This window comes from Callorhinus ursinus, unplaced genomic scaffold, assembly GCF_003265705.2.
Source record: "Callorhinus ursinus isolate GAN/ISIS: 27379988/994484 unplaced genomic scaffold, GSC_fseal_2.0 scaffold42, whole genome shotgun sequence".
NCBI classification, from domain to species: Eukaryota; Metazoa; Chordata; class Mammalia; order Carnivora; family Otariidae; genus Callorhinus; species Callorhinus ursinus.
The window spans coordinates 3,158,178-3,178,278 of record NW_027397104.1 but is presented as its reverse complement, the minus strand read 5'-3'; the positions used below and the strand labels follow the sequence as shown (position 1 = coordinate 3,178,278).

The 20,101-nt window shown below is 53.1% G+C and overlaps 1 protein-coding gene across 6 annotated transcripts in view; it reads right to left on the bottom strand.

The window, feature by feature from the left end:
* AQP7 (aquaporin 7) overlaps window positions 1-20,101 on the bottom strand; it is a 32,594-nt gene extending 12,493 nt beyond the window's left edge. Inside the window, exons 1-8 of one of the 6 annotated variants that reach the window (XM_073881456.1) lie at window positions 19,825-20,100; window positions 18,635-18,685; window positions 14,317-14,437; window positions 7,981-8,104; window positions 7,219-7,356; window positions 6,890-7,005; window positions 6,492-6,709; window positions 5,721-6,112 (exon numbers count right to left, since the gene is read on the bottom strand). In XM_073881456.1, coding sequence (XP_073737557.1) covers window positions 5,830-6,112; window positions 6,492-6,709; window positions 6,890-7,005; window positions 7,219-7,356; window positions 7,981-8,104; window positions 14,317-14,437; window positions 18,635-18,660 — 1,026 coding nt within the window. In that variant the 5' untranslated portion in view covers window positions 18,661-18,685; window positions 19,825-20,100 and the 3' untranslated portion in view covers window positions 5,721-5,829. Of the gene's footprint in view, window positions 1-5,720; window positions 6,113-6,491; window positions 6,710-6,889; window positions 7,009-7,218; window positions 7,357-7,980; window positions 8,105-9,397; window positions 9,523-14,316; window positions 14,438-18,634; window positions 18,686-19,824 lie in introns of those variants that run through there. The other 5 variants (XM_025852847.2, XM_073881458.1, XM_073881459.1 and 2 more) reach the window with 5 other exon arrangements.

Below are 20,101 nucleotides of genomic sequence, written 5' to 3'. Positions count from 1 at the left end.
TATTTATAGGCTGGTAAGGTCACGTTGGGAAGGGGGTTGAAAGAGAAGAGGTCTGAGGACTGTACTCTGGGCACTCCCATCATCTAGAGGGCAGGGAGCTGAGGACAGGGCAGGAGTCAGACATTTCTGGAGCCAGAGCTGGGGGTTGAAGTTGGAGGACCCAGTGCTACAGGGAAGTCCTTTGTGGTGGGGGTCTCTGGAGTTTTCCTCCTGGTTGCCTAGGAGTCTGGGCTTCTTTTGCTTGCCTGACCATTCTGAACCTTCTGAGAGAAGGGGCTGGCCCCATAGTACAAGTCAGGGTTCCTGGGGCCAGAGGAGATCATGGGCCTTGGCTGCCTCCTCCCCTTTAGCCATCTCTTAAACATGGGTACTCCCCAGGACTCCATCATCTCTCTCTGGGCCACCTCATCCATCTGCAAGCCTTCATGTGCCTCTCTGGACTTAAAAGCTCTATCTCTAGCCCAGCTGGTGTTTATCCCTGGATGCCCCACAAACACCTCCAGTTCAGCAATGTCCAACCTCCAAACTCCTTCCTGGTATATACACTACTTTCCAGTCTCCCCTACCCCAGCACTGATTCTCCCTTAGAAGTTCATCTTCTCCCTAATGTCCTTGACCTGGGGCAAGAGGCTAGAATAGAGTGGGGGTTCTGGGGCAGTGGGGAGGACAGCAGCACATTCTTGCTGGACCTGGCTGGCTGTGCCAAGGGCCTTTTGTGACCCCCATCTGAGGAATCCTCCTTATCAGCCGATGGGGATTTTTTGGGTCCCTGGAGGACTCAAGGAATCAGTCCTAGATTTAAGACCTCATCTGTGTGCTTGGGTGTACCTGGTTCTGAGCTGTGTGTCTTCTCTCTTTGCCCCTGACCCAGCCTATGAAGCTCCAACCGCCCTTATTAAGACCCCCAACTGGGCCAAGAGCATAAGCATCCGCTCCAGAAGCCCCTGCACACACCCTCCAGCACCCACCCACCCCCTTGACCGCTGAGCACAGACGTAAGGGGAGACCATGACATCTGGCAAACTATTCCTCACCCTGCTTCATCACAGCAAAGTGCCAGGGGCAAAATTGAAACCTGAAGCACCTCACCTCTGAGCTTCATTATCCCCATTTTACAGATGAGGAAGTTGAGGCCCAGAGAGGTTCAGTAACATGCCAAAGCTCAGTGGAGGGCACTTGAGGATTTGGGGTTATTTGTTCATTAGGGGTCTTTGTTTTTTGAGTAATTATTTTAACTGTACCTGTATGTTATATATGCATATTTATAGGATGTGTTTCACAATTTAGAGACCAAACAAAAAAACTAGGCAAGGCCGTATGGTAAGGACTGGAATCCCTACTGTCTACGCCTTACCAAGCCAATCTCCCCAGGCCTCAGCTTCCTCGGATGTAAGATGGGCCTGATGATGTGAGGACCACAGGAGGGTGTAGCATGGCAACAGAGAACACACGGCCCACATGTCAGGCAGACTCATTTTCTCATCCCAGCAGCCTGGTCAGGTGGGACTATTATTATCCTGTCTGACCGAAAGTCAGCCGGCTAGTGAGTGGTAGAGCCAGGATTTGCATCCGGCCTGGCTGCCCTCTTTGTGCTCTCAGGGGCCACAGTCTGGCCCTGCTGCACCCAGGAGAGCTGGGTCATAGCTCTTCCCACTTCAGGGTCAGCACAGAGGTAGGTACATAGCCACGGGTCAGGCTGCTCAGCTCTGAGGGGCCACAGGCTCCTCCCACTGGGGGCATCAGCACCCCAGCCTGGCCCGAGATGGCTGCTCCCTTCTCTTTCTGGGCTGCAGGACCCCATCTGAGGGAGGAGACATGCTAGCCCGACTGGCGTGCTGCCTGTGGGTACCTTGTCCTCAGAAGCCCTGAGTGGGGAGAACGGGCAAGGACAGGGAGTGAGGGGCTCTCCCAAAGCCAGGACCACCACGCTGAGGACCAAACCTTCATCTGCAAAGTCCTGGAGTGGCCTGGCCTGGGGCTGGGAGTTGTTCCTGCCCTACCCTGTCCCTGTTTCAACCACAGCCTCAGTTGGGGTGGGGGAAGGGAAGTGAGGTCATGACATGAGACTGCAAAGTACTGGAAGAAGTCAGAGCTGGGGGGCTCCCCCCAGACACCAACAAATCCAAGCCTCAATGCACAGATAGGGAAAATGAGACTCAGAGAGGGGATGGGTTCTGTCCAGGTCACATAGCCAGTCTGTGTTGGGCCAGGGCCTGGGAGAATGGGAGCAGAACAGGACTTCCTTGACTCATAGCCCAGCCTGGCTCCCAGAGCTAAACAGATGCGTCTCCTGGATCCAGCCAGGGCGCGTGTGTGTGTGTGTGTGTGTGTGTGTGTGTGTGTGTGTGTGTGAGAGACAGCAGAGCTAAGAGCCAGGGCGTGCGTGTGTGTGTGTGTGTGTTTACAGGAGAGGTGTGTGTGTGTTTACAGGAGAGGTTGTGTGTGTGTGTTTACAGGAGAGGTTGTGTGTTGTGTGTGTGAGACAGCAGAGCTAAGAGCCAGGGCGTGCGTGCGTGTGTGTGTGTGTTTACAGGAGAGATTGTGTGTGTTTACAGGAGAGGTGCGTGTGTGTGTGTGTGTACAGGAGAGGTGCGTGTGTGTGTGTTTACAGGAGTGTGTGTGTGTGTGTGTGTGTACAGGAGAGGTGTGTGTGTCTTTACAGGAGAGGTGTGTGTGTGTGTTTACAGGAGAGGTGTGTGTGTGTGTGTGTGTGTGTGTGTGTGACAGCAGAGCTAAGAGCCAGGGACCCACAAGGCACTGACGCCCACCCCACCTCATCCTAATTCCTTCCTCCCTTCCTTCCTCCCTTCCTGCCTGCCTGCCTGCAATGAGACCTACAGCCATCCCACCCTGAACGTGCCCGATCTCGTCTGCCTCTCTCTTCCAGAGGCCTCCCTTACCTCTGCCCCAGGCCTTGGGCTTACCTCTTCCCTGGGCCTGGCCTCAGTTCACCTTAACCTACTTGTCTGACCTTTTCTTCTTCCACTCTTCCTACCCATTTTCCATTCCAGCAGTCGCCCTCCACACTCCCACCTGAGGGCCTTTCAGTGGCTTCCCTCAGCCTGGCATGCTCCTATCTGGTGTCCACATGGCTCACTCCCTCTCCCCCTTCAAGTCTTTGTGCAAAGTCACCTTCTTAGTGAGGTCTTTGGTCTTTACAGTCCCACATGCTTCCTATTTGTCTTTCCTTTTTTTTTTTTTAAGATTTTATTTTATTTTTATTTTATTTTTTAAGATTTTATTTAACCCAATGAGGGGCTCAAACTCACAACTCCAAGATGAAGGAAGAGTCACAGACTCCACCAACTGAGCCAGCCAGGCACCCCCATCCCTTCTTTTTTTTTTTAAGTAGTTTTATCTGGGGACGCCTGGGTGGATCAGTCGGTTAAGTATCTGCCTTCAGCTCAGGTCATGATCCCAGAGTCCTGGGATGGAGCCCCATGTCAGGCTCCCTGCTCAGCGGGGAGCCTGCTTCTCCCTCTGCCCCTCCCCTCACTCGTGCTCACTCTCCCTTGCAAAAATAAATAAAATCTTCAAAAAAAATAGTTTTATCACATATGTATGCCCAAAGAATATATTCCTTTTTGCTTGTTTTTCAATACCACCACTGGTGTCATACTGAATAGGCTACTGCATTGCTTTTTATGCCTCCAAACGTTTTCCATGTTGTTACAGGAAGCTGTTGTGCCTCAGTTTTCACTGACATGTATCATGTCCTGTTGTCTGTGACTGTAGGGCAAGGTAATTATCTGCTCCTCACCTCGTGGACATTTGCCTTTGTTTCCAGGGCCCCGTGATCACCCACCCTTGTACCCCTCCTCAGCAGGTGCCCACTCCACCCCTCCCAGCCGCCTCCCAGCCGTGCGCCCAGAACACTGGTCACTGACCCTCCTGTCACTATCCCACAGCCCCCGTGATATCCACACAACCATGACTTCCCCAATCTCTGTCTTCAACTCTCTTCTGATCTCCAGACCATATAAAAGGCGTAATTGTTTATTCTGCACTTCCTTACTCTGTGCCAAGCACTATTCTCAGCATTGTACATGTTTTATTTCATTGAATATTCACAGCGACACAAATGGTGGATAATATGAGACCCATTTTACAAATGAGAAAATGGAAGCCCAGAGAGGTTGAATAACTTGCTCAAGGTACACATCTCTTGCCCCCAAGTCCCATAGGCAACTCAAACTCAACATGCCCACGATAGAACTTATCTTCCTCTCCAAACCAGTTTGTCTCCCATGCACACTCTCAGGGGGCACATCAATGCCCCAGGTCCAAGCCAAAAACTTAAATCAGCTGGACCCCTGCCGCGTCCTTACCCACTCCTCCCAATTTGAGCCAAGTCCTGTGGGCTTTACCTCCTCCATATGTAGTGAATCCCCTTTCTCCCATCTGCTGCTCCTCCTGGATTATTGCCTCTCGCCATACTCCCTCGCAGGCTCCAATCTCCCCCTTTCCCAGCAGCTTGCACACGGCAGATCAGGCGGCCTTTGCTAAATCTCATCTCACCATGTCCCCATCTCTAGAAGAAAGCCCAGCCTCCTCACCTCAATCTCCTCAAACTGCAAAGTGCAGCAACCAACCCCAGAAAGGACAACCCTTGTCCTGCACTCTGCTCTGCCTCCTCCCTCTGGGGAGGAAGCCATCCCTGTCCTCTGCCCTGCGGCTGGGCAGTGAGCCCCCTCTGAGCCCCACAGCCCCCTCTCGGTCACTTAGCTCCTTCCTCATGACTATCCATCCTCATTAGACTGTGCTCCTCGAAGGCAGAGGCCCAGCCTCATCCACTTCAACATCTTCAGTGCCCAGGCAGGGCCTGCACACAGGAGGTTCTCAATAATTGTTGAAAGGCTGAATGCACAATGACAGAAACCATGGGTGATGCTGCCTCTGAGTCCCAGAAAGCAGGGTAATTCCCGCTTGATCCCAGAGTGGGTGGGGATGCTGGTTGCCCCACCTCCACCCAACCTCTGTGCCTGTCCTCCTGAACCCCATAAAGCCATTTCCTGTCTCTGTACCTTTTGGAAGAATTTCCTTCTCTGCATCTTCCTTCTGACTCTGGAATTCCTTAGTGTGGAAGAGCTCTGACACCAGTAGAAGAAAGAGGAATCCAACCCTTTACCTACTGTCAGTCTACATCAGGCATTTTCAAGGTGGAGGAGTGATTTTGCCTCCAAAGGTAAGAACGCTGATTCATGGAAGTGGAAGATGAAAAAATCTTACTCTATTTTGTATAAGGCACAAATCTATATACACAATACTGAAACAGACATATAGTACATCTGTGGTATTAAAATACCATGTGATTAAGAAAGAAAATGTCTAAAAGGCTTCTGAGGGAAGCAATAATGAAAAAAAAGGTTGAGAAACTCTGATCTACATGCTTGGGCCTTGCTTTGTCCAGTCCAAGGAGTAGCCAGAACTAAGGGAGAGTCTAGAGTCCCATCCCAGGGCAGCTCAACGTATCCCCAGAGCTTACCCCCAGCTAGCTACTGTCCTTTCCCCAAAACCATCCCTTCCCTACCCTATGCCTGAAAGTCCACCATTCTGTGTCTGGCATCCTTTAATCTCCTGTTCCTACTGAGGCCGTAGATCAGCTCTTCCTCCATTCTCCCCAGGGGCACCCCAGTTCCCAAGGCTGGAAGGAGTCAGAGACCTCTTAGCTCTGTGCTCCAGCCTTGGGCTACTGCATAACCCTGGAGTTCCTGGAAGAATTCAGTAGGGAAGCCCAACCACAGGAGGCACCCAGGAAGTGGGGGTGCCGCTGTGTTGGACAAGGCTTTCTTTATTAGAGTGGGGGGATAGGGTCACAAATAATCTTTCTTAGAAGCGCTCTAGGTGGATGGGGTCACTTAAGGGTGGGACAGTTCGGACTGAAGGTCTGTTGATGGGAGACACAGAGACAGGGGTGAGGGGAGAGGTCATGGGTGGGTTTGGCATGGTCTTGGGCAACACGGGTATTCTGCGGTCTTCATACACCATGGAGTCCTCCAATATCTGGGGCCTCCGTGCGATGGTGGAGCCAATGAAGACCAAGTAGATGATGCCACCTAAGTAGGCACCTAGGAGTGGCGCCACCACTGGCACCCACCACCAGTCCCGGGCCCTGCAGGCAAGAGGCAGAGGCCTGCTGATGGGGCTGATGCCCAGCACAGTACCCGCATCCACTCAGGCTGAGACAGAGAGTAGGGCCTGAGAGTAGAGGAGTGACCCCCATTCTAGCCTAAGAGTTGCCCCTGAGCCTGCCAGATCAGCTTCAGCCTGATTCAGGGACAGGGCTGGTCTGGGGCAGGATTGACATTCACTCCAAGAACAGGATCTGCATCGGTGCTGATCTGGGGCAAAGGGGGGGTCCCACACCTGTCTCCCCAGGCCACCTGGGAGCTGGGCAGGACTCTCCTGTGCTGCTCCTCACATCACCCCCCGCCCCTCTGCATGCAGGGCACCATAGAAAACTTGCAGGAATGGGCTGGGCAGGGCAGTACCTGAAGACCTGTATACCCCAGCCAGCAATGTAAGTGAAGAAGCGGGGAGGCAGGTCCCGGGATGGGTTCATGGCATATCCTGTGTTCATGCCCAGGGACACTCCAATGACAACAACGAGGATGCCAATCACCAGGGCCTGTGTCCCTTGCAGTGCTGGGTTGTTCTCCTTGTCCGTGATGGCGAAGAGACATAGCTGGAGCATTCCTGTCACTAGCACCTGGGGAGCAGACACCGTGGCAGCCCCCTGGGCCCCTAGCTAAACCACCGAGCTTCAGCAGTGCCCCCAGCCCCAACCCACCAGCAGAGACCCCATCCAGAGTTCTTGTCCTTTCTAATGGGAGGGCTGCCTGCTAGGTGGGGAGGGCTCAAGGAGGGGAACCCACACTGGACCACTGACCTCATCCAGGAAGCCCCTCCACAACGTTGAGTGGTCAGGAAGGTAGGTGGCAAAAATGCTAGCGGTGGCTATGGGACCAGTCACTGTCAGACGTCCACCCGAAAATTCAATAATGGCTGCTGTGGAGACACAGACTGATTGTGAAGCTGCCACCAGCTAAACCCCACTGGAGTCCCAGGGTTAAGGCTGTAGGATCCATGGGTGGGGAGCACCTCCAAGGCTTTCTCTCCCAGATGCTTTCACAGACCAGAACACTGGGCTTGGATCTGCCCGTTTTTCAGAGGACAAGGCTGAGGCCAGAGATGGACATCCCAGGGCAGGACACTCACAGTAGAAGAGGCAGTAGATGGTGGCAGCAGCCAGGAAGGAACCCAGAAACTGACCCAGGATGTACACGGGAAACTTCTTCCAGGACATGCGGCCTAGTGCACAGTTGGTGAAGGTCAAGGCCGCATTCATGTGGGCCCCTGCGGGGAGGGGCAGAAGTGTCAGAGGTGTGAGAGCAGAGACAAACAATAATAACAAACAATATGAGAGCGGGGCGCCTGGGTGGCTCAGTTGTTAAGCATCTGCTTTCGGCTCAGGTCCTGATCTCAGGGTCCTGGGATCGAGCCCTGCATCGGGCTCCCTGCTCGGCGGGAAGCCTTCTTCTCCCTCTCCCACTCCCCCTGCTTGTGTTCCCTCTCTCGCTGTCTCTCTCTGTCAAATAAATAAGTAAAATCTTTAAAAATAATAATAGAGCAAAAATAACAGCTAGTATTTATGGAATGGACTCATTTAATCCTCACAAGGACCCCACGAGGCAAGGACCACCATCTCCATTTCACCATTAAGGAAAGTGAGAGACAGAGAAGTTAAATAACTTGCCTAAGATGACCCAGCTAGTAAAAAGAGGGGGTCCAGGGGGGCTTGGGAAGATTCTGGGCAGAGAGGGTCTGAAGAAAGGGGTGCAGGGTGTTCTCCCTCCCCCCATGGCCAGTGAGGTTCGGGTTCAGGTGGACTTGGAGAAGGGGCTGGCTGGAGGTAGGCAGGAAGAGCCCGCAAGGAGACACCTGTCCTTGCTGATCAGATGGGGCCCCGGGCTCACTCACCAGAGATGTTCCCAGCCATGTGCACTCCCATGGTGACTCCGAAGCCGAAACCCAAGTTGACACCGAGGAAGCTCCCAAATTTACCTCCTAGAACCATATGGGCCACGGAGCCAAGGCCAAACACCTGCAAGGGAGGGCCTCTGAGGGGACCACCTGCACAGAAGCCCCAACCTCACAGGAGGGCTCGGGCTCAGATTGGGCTCCTCGCCCCTATGCCCCAGGCCCCACTGTGCATTGCCATTGGAGACCCTCTGCCATGCCCTCTTCCTCCAGAAACTTTCCTCTCTGACTTCCCTTTATGATGTGACCAGCGAGAGCTGGGTGGGGCTGTACAAGGAGCTGGGAGGGAAGTGGCAATGTCAGGGGCTCTTAAGGACACATCCAGGCCCCCAGACCCCAAGCCCACCTGACATTCAGGGAAGGGAGCAGGGCTTCAAGGAGGGCATGGTTGATGTGGACTGAACCCCTCAGAGTATCTTACACTTCAACCCAACCTGCAGGAAGTTTCTTCAAGGGATCTCCAAACTGGCCTGGACTCTGTCAGAACCCCACCCCCTACACACACAGCGGCCCCGGAAGCCCAGTGAGGTTCTACTCCGCTTGCCTTCAGCAACGGTTCCATTGCCCTCAGGTGTCATTTCTGAACTTCTGGCTCTTGCCCATCCGTAACTGCTGGATCACCTCAGAAGATACCCCCCGCTGACCCCCTTCACAGGGAGATTAGAGGCCTGAAGCTAGGCCCTCACTCAATCTCCTGCAGCTCCCACCAGAATCCATACCTGCCTTCCCCTTCAGCTCTGGCTCCCGTGCCCAGCCTCTCCATCCCTCTGCAGACACTTCCCTCTTGCCTGTATCTTCCACCCTCCCCTTGACAGCTCCCACGGACTCAGGTCCCTTTCTTCCTGCTGTGAACCCCTGGACACCCCCTCCCTGTGTGGGCCAGGCTCTAGGAAAGAACACACTGGCTGGCTCCTTGATCCCTTCCCTAGCTCTCCCTCTTCAGTCTGGCTCCTGCTTCCACGTGTCACGGACACCAAAGCTCTCCCCGAGGGCTCCAGCCTCCTGATTTCCTCCAGATCCCTTTAGCCGTTGTCTTACTTGACTTTGCTAAATTTGACCTTCTTAACCACTCTGTGCTTCTGGAAAGTCCCTCCTTTTTGGCCTCCATGACATCTCTGTCTCTCCTGGTTTCCTCTTACCTCCACAGCCTCCCTCTCTACAGTTCCTTCCCACATTCTCCCTTCATCTGCCTCATGAATACGGACGACCCCAGGGCTCCATCTTTGCCCCTGTCACATCTCTCCCCAGGCACTCCTCCTGGGCCTTCTCACCAGATCTATGGCTTCAGATATGCCTGATGCACTAAAATGCCCCAAACCTCCACCTAAGAGCAAAATCCCTATCTTCAAATACCTACTGGGAGTCCAGGTTTTTCAAAGGCATCTGTGGGCTCTTCAGAGGTTCTGTGCTGAAAGCTCACCATCTCTCAGAAAATGTGATCCTCATCTTATTTTCTCCACCCCAGCCGGCCAGGCCAGAAACCTAGATGTCACACGTGAGAGCTTCCCCTCCCTCATCCCCCACACGCAGTCAGCGTTGCCTGCACTCTATCCAAATCTCACCCAGCCTCCTCCTTGCAGCCAGAGTGACCTTTCTGACAGAAAAATTTGATCATGTCTGCCCTTGTTCAAACATTTACTGGCTCCCCTCCATTTCTAGGATAAAGTCCAAACTCAGTAGGCCACCATTTAAGACCCTGTATAATTTTATCCCTTCTGCCTCTCAGTTTCATATCTACTCAGTGTTCTCTATGTTCAGCAATAGTATTACTACTAAACCATAATAACCACTTATTGATCACTTATTGTGTGTCAGGCACTTGTAAGCAAGTTATATCTATCACCTCCTTTAACACTTATGCCACACCAACCTTTGTGTTAGGTGCTCTTATTCTCCCCATTTGACAGATTGTTAACCAGGTCCTAGAGAAGTTGAGCGGCTTGTCCAAAGCACACAGCCTGCACAGAGGGAGCCAGGATTTGAATCTAGGCAGTCAGCTGTGCCAAACAGCCTCAGCACCAAACAGCCACACTGCTCCCTGCCTGCCTTGTTTTCTAATGTTTCTGTGGTTTTGCGTGTGCTGTTCCCTCTGTCCGGAGTACCCGATCCCAGATTCTGAAAAATCAATACTCTACTTTAAAACCATACTCAGAGGGCACCTCCTTTGAAAATTCCATGTGCTTTAATACGCTGTCTCCGAGGGACCTATAGATATCGAGGCTGCTGGAAATGGAAGTCTAGATTCATCCTCCAATATGATGGCCACTAGCTACATGCAGCTATTAAGTACTTGAAATGTGGCCAGTCCAAATTGAGACGTGCTCTAAGTGTCAAGTACATACCAGATTTCAAAGACTTAGTAGGAGAAAGAGAATGTAGAATATCATATTAATAATTTTATATTGATGATGTGTTGAACTGGCAATATTTTGGCTACGTGGATGCAATAATTATTCAAATTAATTTCACCTGTTGCTTTTTACCTCTTTAATGTGGCTACTAGAAAATTTTTTAAAAATTGCAAATGTGGCTCCTACTGTATTTCCCTCATACAGCTCTGTTCTAGTGTTTTCGAAAAAGAAAGCCCGGAGAATGGTGGACATGGGAGCTAGAGCTGAAGCCGCTGGGGAGGATGAAAGTGAGAGGAGTCAGCTGCGGGCTGCCCCCGGGTGGGCTGGCATTAGAACTCCCGGCTGGAGCAGGTGTTGCAATGGGAGAGAAGCAAAGGGAGAATGTGCCCTGGACACCAGAGAGCAGCAGAGTTTCCCAGGAGAGTGTGGTCCCCACGGTCACGTGCCGCCTCCAGGTCAAGGGCATAAAGGCCTGAAAAGCATCCCTTTGGATGTGACAATCCAGCAGTCTTTAGTAATGTGGTGAGCACTGCATCATCAGGCCATGGGGACAGAAACCAGGTCCCAGAAATTGAGAGGTAAGTAGGTGATGAGGAAGAGTTAAAGGACACCAGTGCAGACAGCTCTTTGAGAACCTATCTGAGAAGGGAGGGAGGGAGAGCGTGATCACTGAAGGGGCTCACAGGGGGAAGGGAGGAATGTTTTGTGTTGTGCCAGTTTAAGTAGAGAGACTTCAGTGTGGTAAGACTGGGAGAAGGAGAGGCTCTCCCTCAGGATGGAACTAAGTACCTGAGTAGACTGGAGGGTGGGACTGGTGCAGGAGTGGAGGGTCCTCCATGGAGGAGGGGCCCTGCCCTAGCAGGGAGGGGGGCACATGGATGCACAGGTAAGTGGAGTCTGGGGCTGCAGGGCCAGGTGGGTGAGGAGCCAGACAGGGGAAGCCCGCCCGATGGTTTTCTCTGTCAAGCTAGAAATCAAGCCATTCTGATTTAAAAAAAAAAAAAGAAGAAGAAGAAGGGGGAGCCGAGTACAGAGCAGCTTTGGGAAAGTCTGAGCACAAGTGGAATCGCCTGGATAGGGGAGGGAAGGGACAGCTGAGCAGGACCATGTAGTCCCCCAAGAGCTCCAAGACAGGTGCAGGGGAGCCCAGAGACCGTCAGGCTTAGGGCCAAGGGTAGGGTGAGGCAGGAGAGGACAGGAACAGAGGGGACACGGGGGTGGGGAGTGAGGCCAGGACAGGCTCACAGGCGTGGGGATGGGGCAGGAGGTGCAGGGGCTGGAGCACGCATGGAGGGTCTGAAGACCGAGGGTTCACATTTCCAAGTACGAGCTGAAAACCATTTGCTAAAAATAATGAATGGGTGACTAAACCCCACGTGATCTCCTGTGTCAAGGTTGCCAACTGGCAGCCCATGGGCCAGTCTCTCCAGAACACAGGTTTTGTTTGGGTAACTTGGTTTTGACGACCAGAAGTTTCAGCCTCTGGAAAAAATCAGAAGCTTGGGCAACGCTGGCCAGCATTCCGCCCTGCGTGGCAGCCGTCCACTGGGGTGGTGACAGAGGGGCCTTTGCACAGGCCGGCACTCTGCCCTTAGCCACAGTCCCCACCACTCTAAGTCCACTCTCTGGCCCCCATAGCATGTAAGTTTGCAACTCCTCCCTTTATGGCTCCTGTCGACAGCTGCTTTTCCAGGCCCCTATGGGCCCAGCCCCTCCTCTCCATGCCCAGTCAATGTGGCCCAACCCATTTGGGTCCCCATAAGCATGAGGCCAGTCCTGAGCACAGCACCCTGGGAGGCTGCAGAGTAGAACAGTCCACTTCCCTCATCCTGGCTGCAGTAAATGGGGCCCAAGGTCACACTAGTTTTTCTGGCAAAACCTTCGCCGCGATGACTCACTGAGCTTCCTATAACTGAAAAAGCCCCCACTTCTTGGCACAGGCCCCAAACTGAAAATAACAACACAATGTCCTAGATGAGCTTAAACCTCACAGAGTTCTTTTATAAGTGTGATTTCCCTTCCATCCTCACAGCATATCTGCCTGGCAAATATTTCTGCTCCTCTTCTACAGAAGAGGAGCTCTGTAGAAGAGCTCCTCTGTAGAAGAGCTCCTCTGTAGAAGAGCTCTGTCTCCTTGCCTCTGGGGAAATTGAGGCCCAGAGACTACCAAAGGCCTGAAAGTGAGGGCCTTACCTCAGCTGGGGGAGAATTAACAAGCCAGAGTGTTGTAAATTCTGCCATAGCTAAGCGAAGGGACAGAGAGTATAGAGACTAAGGGTCAAGACTATGATATTAGGTTGGACTGGATTTAATCTGAACTTAAAATGTGACCTTGGACAAGTAACTTAGTCTCATGCAGGCTCAGGTTGCCCATCTGTGAAGAGCATTTGAGAAGATACTATACGTAAGGGGTTTGGCATCATCATGGCTGGCATGCAGTAGGCGCTCAATAATAATCTCAATAAAAGGAAGAGAAACAGGGACATGGGAGGGCATAGTGCATGTGGGTGGTGCCAGCTTCTCCTAAGAGCTCTCTGAGGAGGCACCTCCTACCTCTGTGGTTCCAAGGTTTAACAGCCCTCACGAGGCTGGAATGTCTTGTCATAAATGAATGACTTCACCCTGGGTTAAGGCTGGACATCATCCAGTTGCTGTCCTCACAGCTCAGGAGTCAAAACAGGAGGGCAGGTAATGGGGAAAGGGGAGGGGGCAGGAAGCAGGGAGGGGAGGGCAGTGGAGAGCACTTATCATGACAAGAGACCAGCACATATGCCCTGCATGCGGAGAGAGGGGGAGTTTCTAAGAAACCTCACATCCCACCTGCAGTATGGTTTCTGTCCCAACAGCCAGTAAAAGAGCCCTTGTCGAGGTCTCCAGTGGCCTCCATGTTGCCAATCCCTACAGACCCTTGCCAGGAGTCACTTTCTCTGGCCTGTCTGCAGCTTCCCACTGCTGACCAGCCCCTCCTTGTGGACCCTCCCTTCTATAACAGGTCTCCCCCTCTCCTCCCACCTTTCTGGCCTCTCCTCCTCAGGCTTCTTTGCATGCTTCTCTTCAGGGTTCTGTCCTCAACTTTTTTTTTTTCTCTTTCTGTACACTCTCACGGGACAATTTTATAACCACCATCCATATTCTGATGAGCTCTAACTCCTTACTTCCAGCCCAAGTCCCTCTCTTGAGCTCCAGACCCCTATATCCAAGCCCCCAGATGTCTCCACTGGCACCTCACCTGAGCACACCCAAACTGACCTAGCCTCTGACCCGGAAGTGGGCCCCGGGCTCCAGAATGGCCTCCTCCTCGGCACTTACCCCTCATCCACTACTTGCAAAGTCTAGGTTCCTCCACAAGTCCCTCAAATGTGTGCTTTCTTCCCCATCTCTGGACCAGTCACCACCCTCCCTCTATCCTAGGTCAACAGCCTCTTAACTGCTTCCCCTCCCACCAGTTCTGCCAGTTCTGCTGGGGTGCTCACACTGCACCCCAAACCGCCTTCTAAAATCCAAATCTGAACACATCACTCCCCAGCTTGAAAACCTTCAGCGTCTCCTCATGGCCCTCAGGATTCTCAAAGCATGACGCTCAATGACACTTCTCTCTAATCCCTGTACCCTTAGTTTCCCTTCTCCCCACTTCCAGGCATGCCCCCGACACCTGTGCCCCAGGCCATGGTTTTGTTCTGCCCCCACACATTATGATCTCTTTCTTTCCCTAAAAGATGATGAGAAAGAGAAAGCTCTCTCTTTACTTTCTTATGCTTCTCCTTCAGGATTCCCACTCCAAGGCTGGAGAATGGATAATGTGACCCAGGGGTCAGTGGTGGGGAGGGGGTCATGGATTGCCTTCACTGAGCCCCACCCTCCTGAGGTCCTGGGGTGCCTGTCCCTCCCTCAGAGCCCACCCACCCTGTGCCTCCTCCCCACTCACCATCATGACGTACGTGCTCATGAACTCGGCCAGGAACTCTCGCACCATCTCCTTCTGCATGATTGCTTGCATCCTTGTCATGACCACGGGTGATGAGACCATCTTGGAGCTGCGGGTGGACCTGGAGCAGCAACCCGAGCCCGTGGGCAGGAAAGAGACTCGACTGTACTTGCTGCCATCGGCCCTTTAACTCATGTCTCAGTTAATGGGTAACTCAGAGGTTACCCACACACACCTCCTCTTGCCCAGGGCAGCTGGTACAGCTGGGATCTGAGACGACTGAGAGCCACAGGGGTGTGGAGAGGGACTGGTGCTAGATGGCCAGGCTAGGTCCCTTCTTCCTGGAGGGGACTGGCCCAGTGGGAAGCGTGCACTAACGAGGTCATTTTGCAGAGAAGGCTGTGGGGAGCCGAAAAGTGCCATCTGTGGGGCCATTGAGTCTCAGAGGAGAAGCAGATGGGAGAGAGCAGGCAGAAGAGTAGAGCTCAGCTGTCCATCTGCCTGCCTTCCTGCCTGCCTGCCTATCTGTAGGAGCCCAAGCTTCAGGAACACAGGCCAGGCATCAGGCACGACTTGTTAATAGGAGGCACTCTGCAAACAACACAGGGTGTGGCAGAGTCTGCTCAGGGCTCTGTCAAGACTGAGGCCTGAAACTTCCATCACGTTCTGCCAGAGGGGAAAGCATCTGCAACGTGCAGCGGGCTCGCAACCAGGTGGACACAGACTTCTGTGGTGAACGAATGAATGAACAAATGAGAGAGAGGAGGGAGGAGAAGAGGGACTGGATCTTCCCCTCTGTTGTGTGCTCAGCACAGGGCCAAACACAGAGTAGGTGTGCAGTAGATCTTGTCCATTGAATGAAAACTGGGGAATTAAAAAATTCCATCTGTCATACTCTCCACTAGATCCCCAAAACCTCTTACAGGGCCTCGCACATGGTATATGCTGGACAAATATCTGTTTAATAAATGCATGTTTGGATGGATAGATAGACAAAAAAATGAGTTACGGGTTCCCATCATCTGTTGGGGGCAGGGTAGAGAGCTCGGGTTTGGGGAAGGAGATGGAGTCTGGAGGCTAAAGAGGAGGAAGAAGGCTACAGAGCCCTTTAAGTGTGGCCTTAGTGCTTGTTCAGACTGGTGACCCTCCCCCTGCTGAATGCCTGAAGCTGACCCCAGCCCCTCAACTACCTCATCCTGCCTGGGATAGCAATATCACCCCCCACCCCCCCGAGGCTTCCTGAAATTTCCCCGGCCTCACAGCAGCACAGAATAAGTAGAGGGAGTAAGAAACGTAAATCAGGCATGGATAAAACATCTTCTACTTTTCTGGCTGAGACCTGTGTTTAATCTCACCCACCCTGGTCCTTGCTCTGTCCTTACCCCAGGGAAACAAAGCAAGGGCTGAGCATCTGGAGAGGGATATAGAGTTGCCGGGACAATTTGTTGACTTCCATCCAACTCTGGCTCCCATGAAGCATTGTGGAGGGGGGAGTGTCTCCTTGCCCCTATAACCAGTCTCTCAGCCCTGAAGAAGTGCCTGTGAGTAGCCCGAGGCAGGCAGGTACCCAAGAGGGTCCTGGGAAAGTACCACAGAGGTAGTGGAGAGATGGACAGAGCAGGAAGCCAATGACACCAAGAGAACTTTCCAACCGTGGCGTCTTCCTCCTCAACACAGCAAGCAAGACACATTAAGCAACAAATAACCACCAACCAGCCACTGACCCAGAGATTTATCAAATGCCCACTATGATCAAGCACTGTAGTAAAGAACACTGTCATGATCCCTGCTCCCAGGCAGAAAAACAATGAAGTAATTGCTATAAAGTGTGAGGAGTGTTGCCACAGGTGAAAGGTGGGCATCACTAGATTGCAGAGAAGAAACAAACGACCTAGAGGAGGGGGCGGGAGGGTCTCCCACAGGAGAGGAAACAGGTTGAGAATGGAAGGCTGGCCAGATGAAGGAGCATCAGGGGAGGCAGGGGAAAGTTCAGGGCATTGGAATGGCATGGCAGAGGCTTGCCGCTAAGACAGCATGTGATTTGTAAGGACGAACTCCCCAGGGATGGGCTGGCCAGAGAGAGGAGAGAAAGTAGCATGAGGTGGGCAGAGAGGGGCACAGGGCCAGATGGTAGAAGACCTTAGGGCCCATGTTAGAGAGTCTGAACTTGACCTAGAGGGCCAGGGTTCAGTGGAGGATTTAAGCAGGGGCACTGCCTCCTCTATGGAAGCTGGGATGAGGGAGCAGGAGTGAGGGTGTGACGAGCAATCAGGAAGCTTCTGCCACAGACAGCCTGAGCAGTGACGGCAGCCTGACCCAACAAGGTGCTGTGGAGATGGCTAGAAGACAGTGAAAATGACACACTTAGTGTTTGATTGAAGAGGAAAATGGAGAGGGAAGGGTCAGTGATGACCTCAGGTTCGGGCAGAGCAGCAGAATGACAAGTGAGCACAGGAGAGAAGCTGCAGGCTTAGGCAGGAGCATGAGGAGGCCCTCGGGCTGCGTGGAGTTTGACGAGCCTCCTGGACATCTAGGTGGAGATGGCCAGTAATCCGGAGGCAGCTGGTCATGTCTTGTTTAGAGATACACATCTGGAGGTCATAGGTGGTCATTTGATCCTTGGGCAGAGATGAGATAGCTCAAGGAAAGGGTGTAGAATGAGAAAACTGGCCTACAAGCCAAGAAGCTAACGGCCAACCAGATAATTATCTAAGTAATATCTGCTAACCAAGGAGCTATGTAGCTAACAACTCACCAACCAACCCTTCAACTAACTAATAATCTAGCAACTTGGCCAACTAACGGAATCTCCTATTCACCAGCTCATTTAATGATCTAATCAACCAACCACCTGTAAACCAGCCAAGCTCCAGCGGTACAGTGTACAAACCAAATCTCCACCCTTGGATCGCTCCATCTAGTGGGTCTGATGGATAACGGCAGCGCCATCAGAAGGTGAGAAGCCAGGGGTGGGAGGTGAGGCTTGCAGAGACTTCTGAAGAGTGGGCAGGTGGTGGCCTAACGTGCCTGTGAGGGAGGAGAGTTGTGGTGGAAAGAATGGTGGGAGTGAGCACAGTCTAGATATTTTAGATGTGACTAGATATGAGGCACGGGAAGACAGAAGTGTCAAGGACAGAGTCTCGGCTTCTGGCTTGAGCAATGGAGAAAGGGATCCTGACCTGAGCTGAGGCCACAGGAGGAAGAGCGGGCTTCGGGTGTGGAGGCTGTTTTCAACTGGAACTTTGTTGCTTGTGGGACACCAGTGGGTCTTTGGAAACAGTGTCTAAAGCCCCAGGAGAGTCCAGCACAACGGGGAGCCATTCATTCTGTCTATCCAGGAGTGAACAAAAATCTCTGCTCACGTGGAGCTCACAGGCAGGCAGCGAAGAAATGCAATAAGCAAGTACATTTTCATGTTAGAAGGTACTATGGGGGTGGCGCCTGGGCCACCTGGGTGGCTCAGTCGGTTAAGCGTCTGCCTTCGGCTCAGGTTGTGATCCCAGGGTCCTGGGGTGGAGTCCTACGTCAGTCTCCGCACTCAGCTGGGAGTCTGCCTCTCCCTCTCCCTCTGCCCCTGCCCCCACCCCACTCGCACTCTCTCGCTCTCTCTCTGTCTCTCTCTCTCATAAATAAATTTTTTTTAAATCTTAAAAAGAAAAAAGAAAGAAAGAAAGGAAGGAAGGAAGGAAGAAAGAAAGGCAGGCCTATGGGGAAAATCAGAGCAAGGAAAAGGGTGTGCGGTATGATTTTAAGTAAAGCAGTTGGGGTAAGCCTCATTGAGAAGGTGACAGACATGAGGAGGTGAGGGGAAAGCATTTCTGGCAGAGGGAAAATCACTGAAGGATTCTGAGCGTGTCTGAGGGAAAGGAAAGGAGGTCAGTGTGACTGGAGTGGGAGAGAGCAGGGATGGCATGGGGGAAGGTCAGAGAGGAAACCGGGACCAGATAGGCAGGGCCTGGGCTGTTGCAAGGACTTTGGCTTTTATTGTACCCCAAAGAGACCTGAGCCCATGAGGGTGAGAGGCAGTGAGTTCAGTTCAGTTGAGCGTGACCACCTACATAAAGGCAGCTGGAACCCACTCACCAACCCCTTGGCCCTCACCCAGGTCTGAGTCGCCCATCACCCCAGGGCCCAGCGCAGGGCCCAGGTAGGAGAGGCCCTTGTTCTGGGCCTCCCTGACCCAGTGGGGGATGGGAAGGAGGGGGGTTGGGGAGGGTCAGCTGCCATGAGGGAGAGGCTGAGAGTAGGGCAGGAAGGGCACAGGGGTATGCTAGGGGTGGGGGATGGGAGGCTGGAAGAGAATGGGTAGGGTACTTACCGCCTCTTCTTATCTGATTGAACCATGTTCTGTCTTTGAGATTTTTAGATGCTGCAGAGCCAAAGAGAGGTCATTAGGGCTGGGGGGGACAGAACTTGGCCCCACATTCTCATCACACCTCAGCCTCCCAGGGGAGAAGCCACAGGGACAGGTCCTGCCGGTTGCGGTTGCGTTCTCTCAACCCAGCCAAGCTGGCAAGGAGTGGTGTGGATGTGTTTCAGCCAATGGGGAAAGGCCCTGGCGACCCACCCCCTCTACCGTTGCTGGCCTCAGGACCCCTGGACCAGGCCCTTCACAGGTCCTCCTGACTTCCCCAGGTTGCAGCCCAGCTTTGGACAGTAGAGATGCCCACAGCCTCCCCTCAGTGGCTCCACCCTCACATATGTGGGTATTACTGCCTTTAGTCTAACCTCAAGCCCTCTTGCTCCTGACTTAAATTCTGATTTTCCAGGGCCTTTTCCTTGCATGCATGCGCGCACACACACACACACACACACACACACACACACACACAGTGAGGTCCTGAGAATTCATTTAGTCCATAGTTCCACCTCAGAACAAAGTCTACCCTCTTACCTTTCCTGAAAATTCCCCAGCGTATTCCCATTGTCCACACAAATGACCACACAGAGGTAACCCTTGAGTTTCCCCAACCTGTAAGTCCCCCTGGTTCTTTAGCCAGATTCCCTGTAGCTGCAGCACAAGTTCACATCCCTAGCCCTGACTGCGGTACCCTGCAGCCCCCAGCCCCAGCTTCTCAGGAGGGAACTCCCAGGGGAGAAATCATTCCAGCTAAGCCAGCAATCAACCCATCTCTCTGATCTGCGTGCCTTCTGCTTTGGTCCAGGGTCTGGTCTGCGTGCTCTCCTCATCCCCTGGCCAGCACTCTCCTGACAGGCCAGCCCAACACACTCTCCCAGCCTCGGTGGCACTGCTCTTCCTCCCAGTAGTCAAATTACAGGTGAGGGAACTAAAGCCCAGAGAGAGTGTGGGACATGCCTGTGTCACACAGCAACTCAGGACTAAACCAGAACAAACATCCTGGCTTTCAGCTCCCATCCGGGGTTCCTTCCCCAGCTAGTCCCATCGTCATCTCTCCACGCCCCCATATGGTCCCCAGGAAGTAGCACGCTGAGGCCTGGGTCACAGGGGAGGCCCCCTGTCCCAGCCCTGCCTGGAGCCCAACTCACTCTACTGAAGTGCCTTATGTTCCTCAGCGTCCACCTTGGGGGCTTCTCAGTTATAGCAGCTCTTGATCTTGTTCCTCCATGACTGTCCCGGGCTCTGGTGGCACCCCCGGCTGGGACTCCACTGTCCCTGTGCCCCCAGTCTAAAGCCCGCCTCTCGACCCCCCCTTGGGGTGGCCCCACACGCTGCTTTGCTCTGCTCCTCCAGGGGAGAGGTCAGTGGGGCAGGGGTTTGGCCCGTGCCGCTTGGGCCAAGTCCAGACACACTGCCTAAAATAGC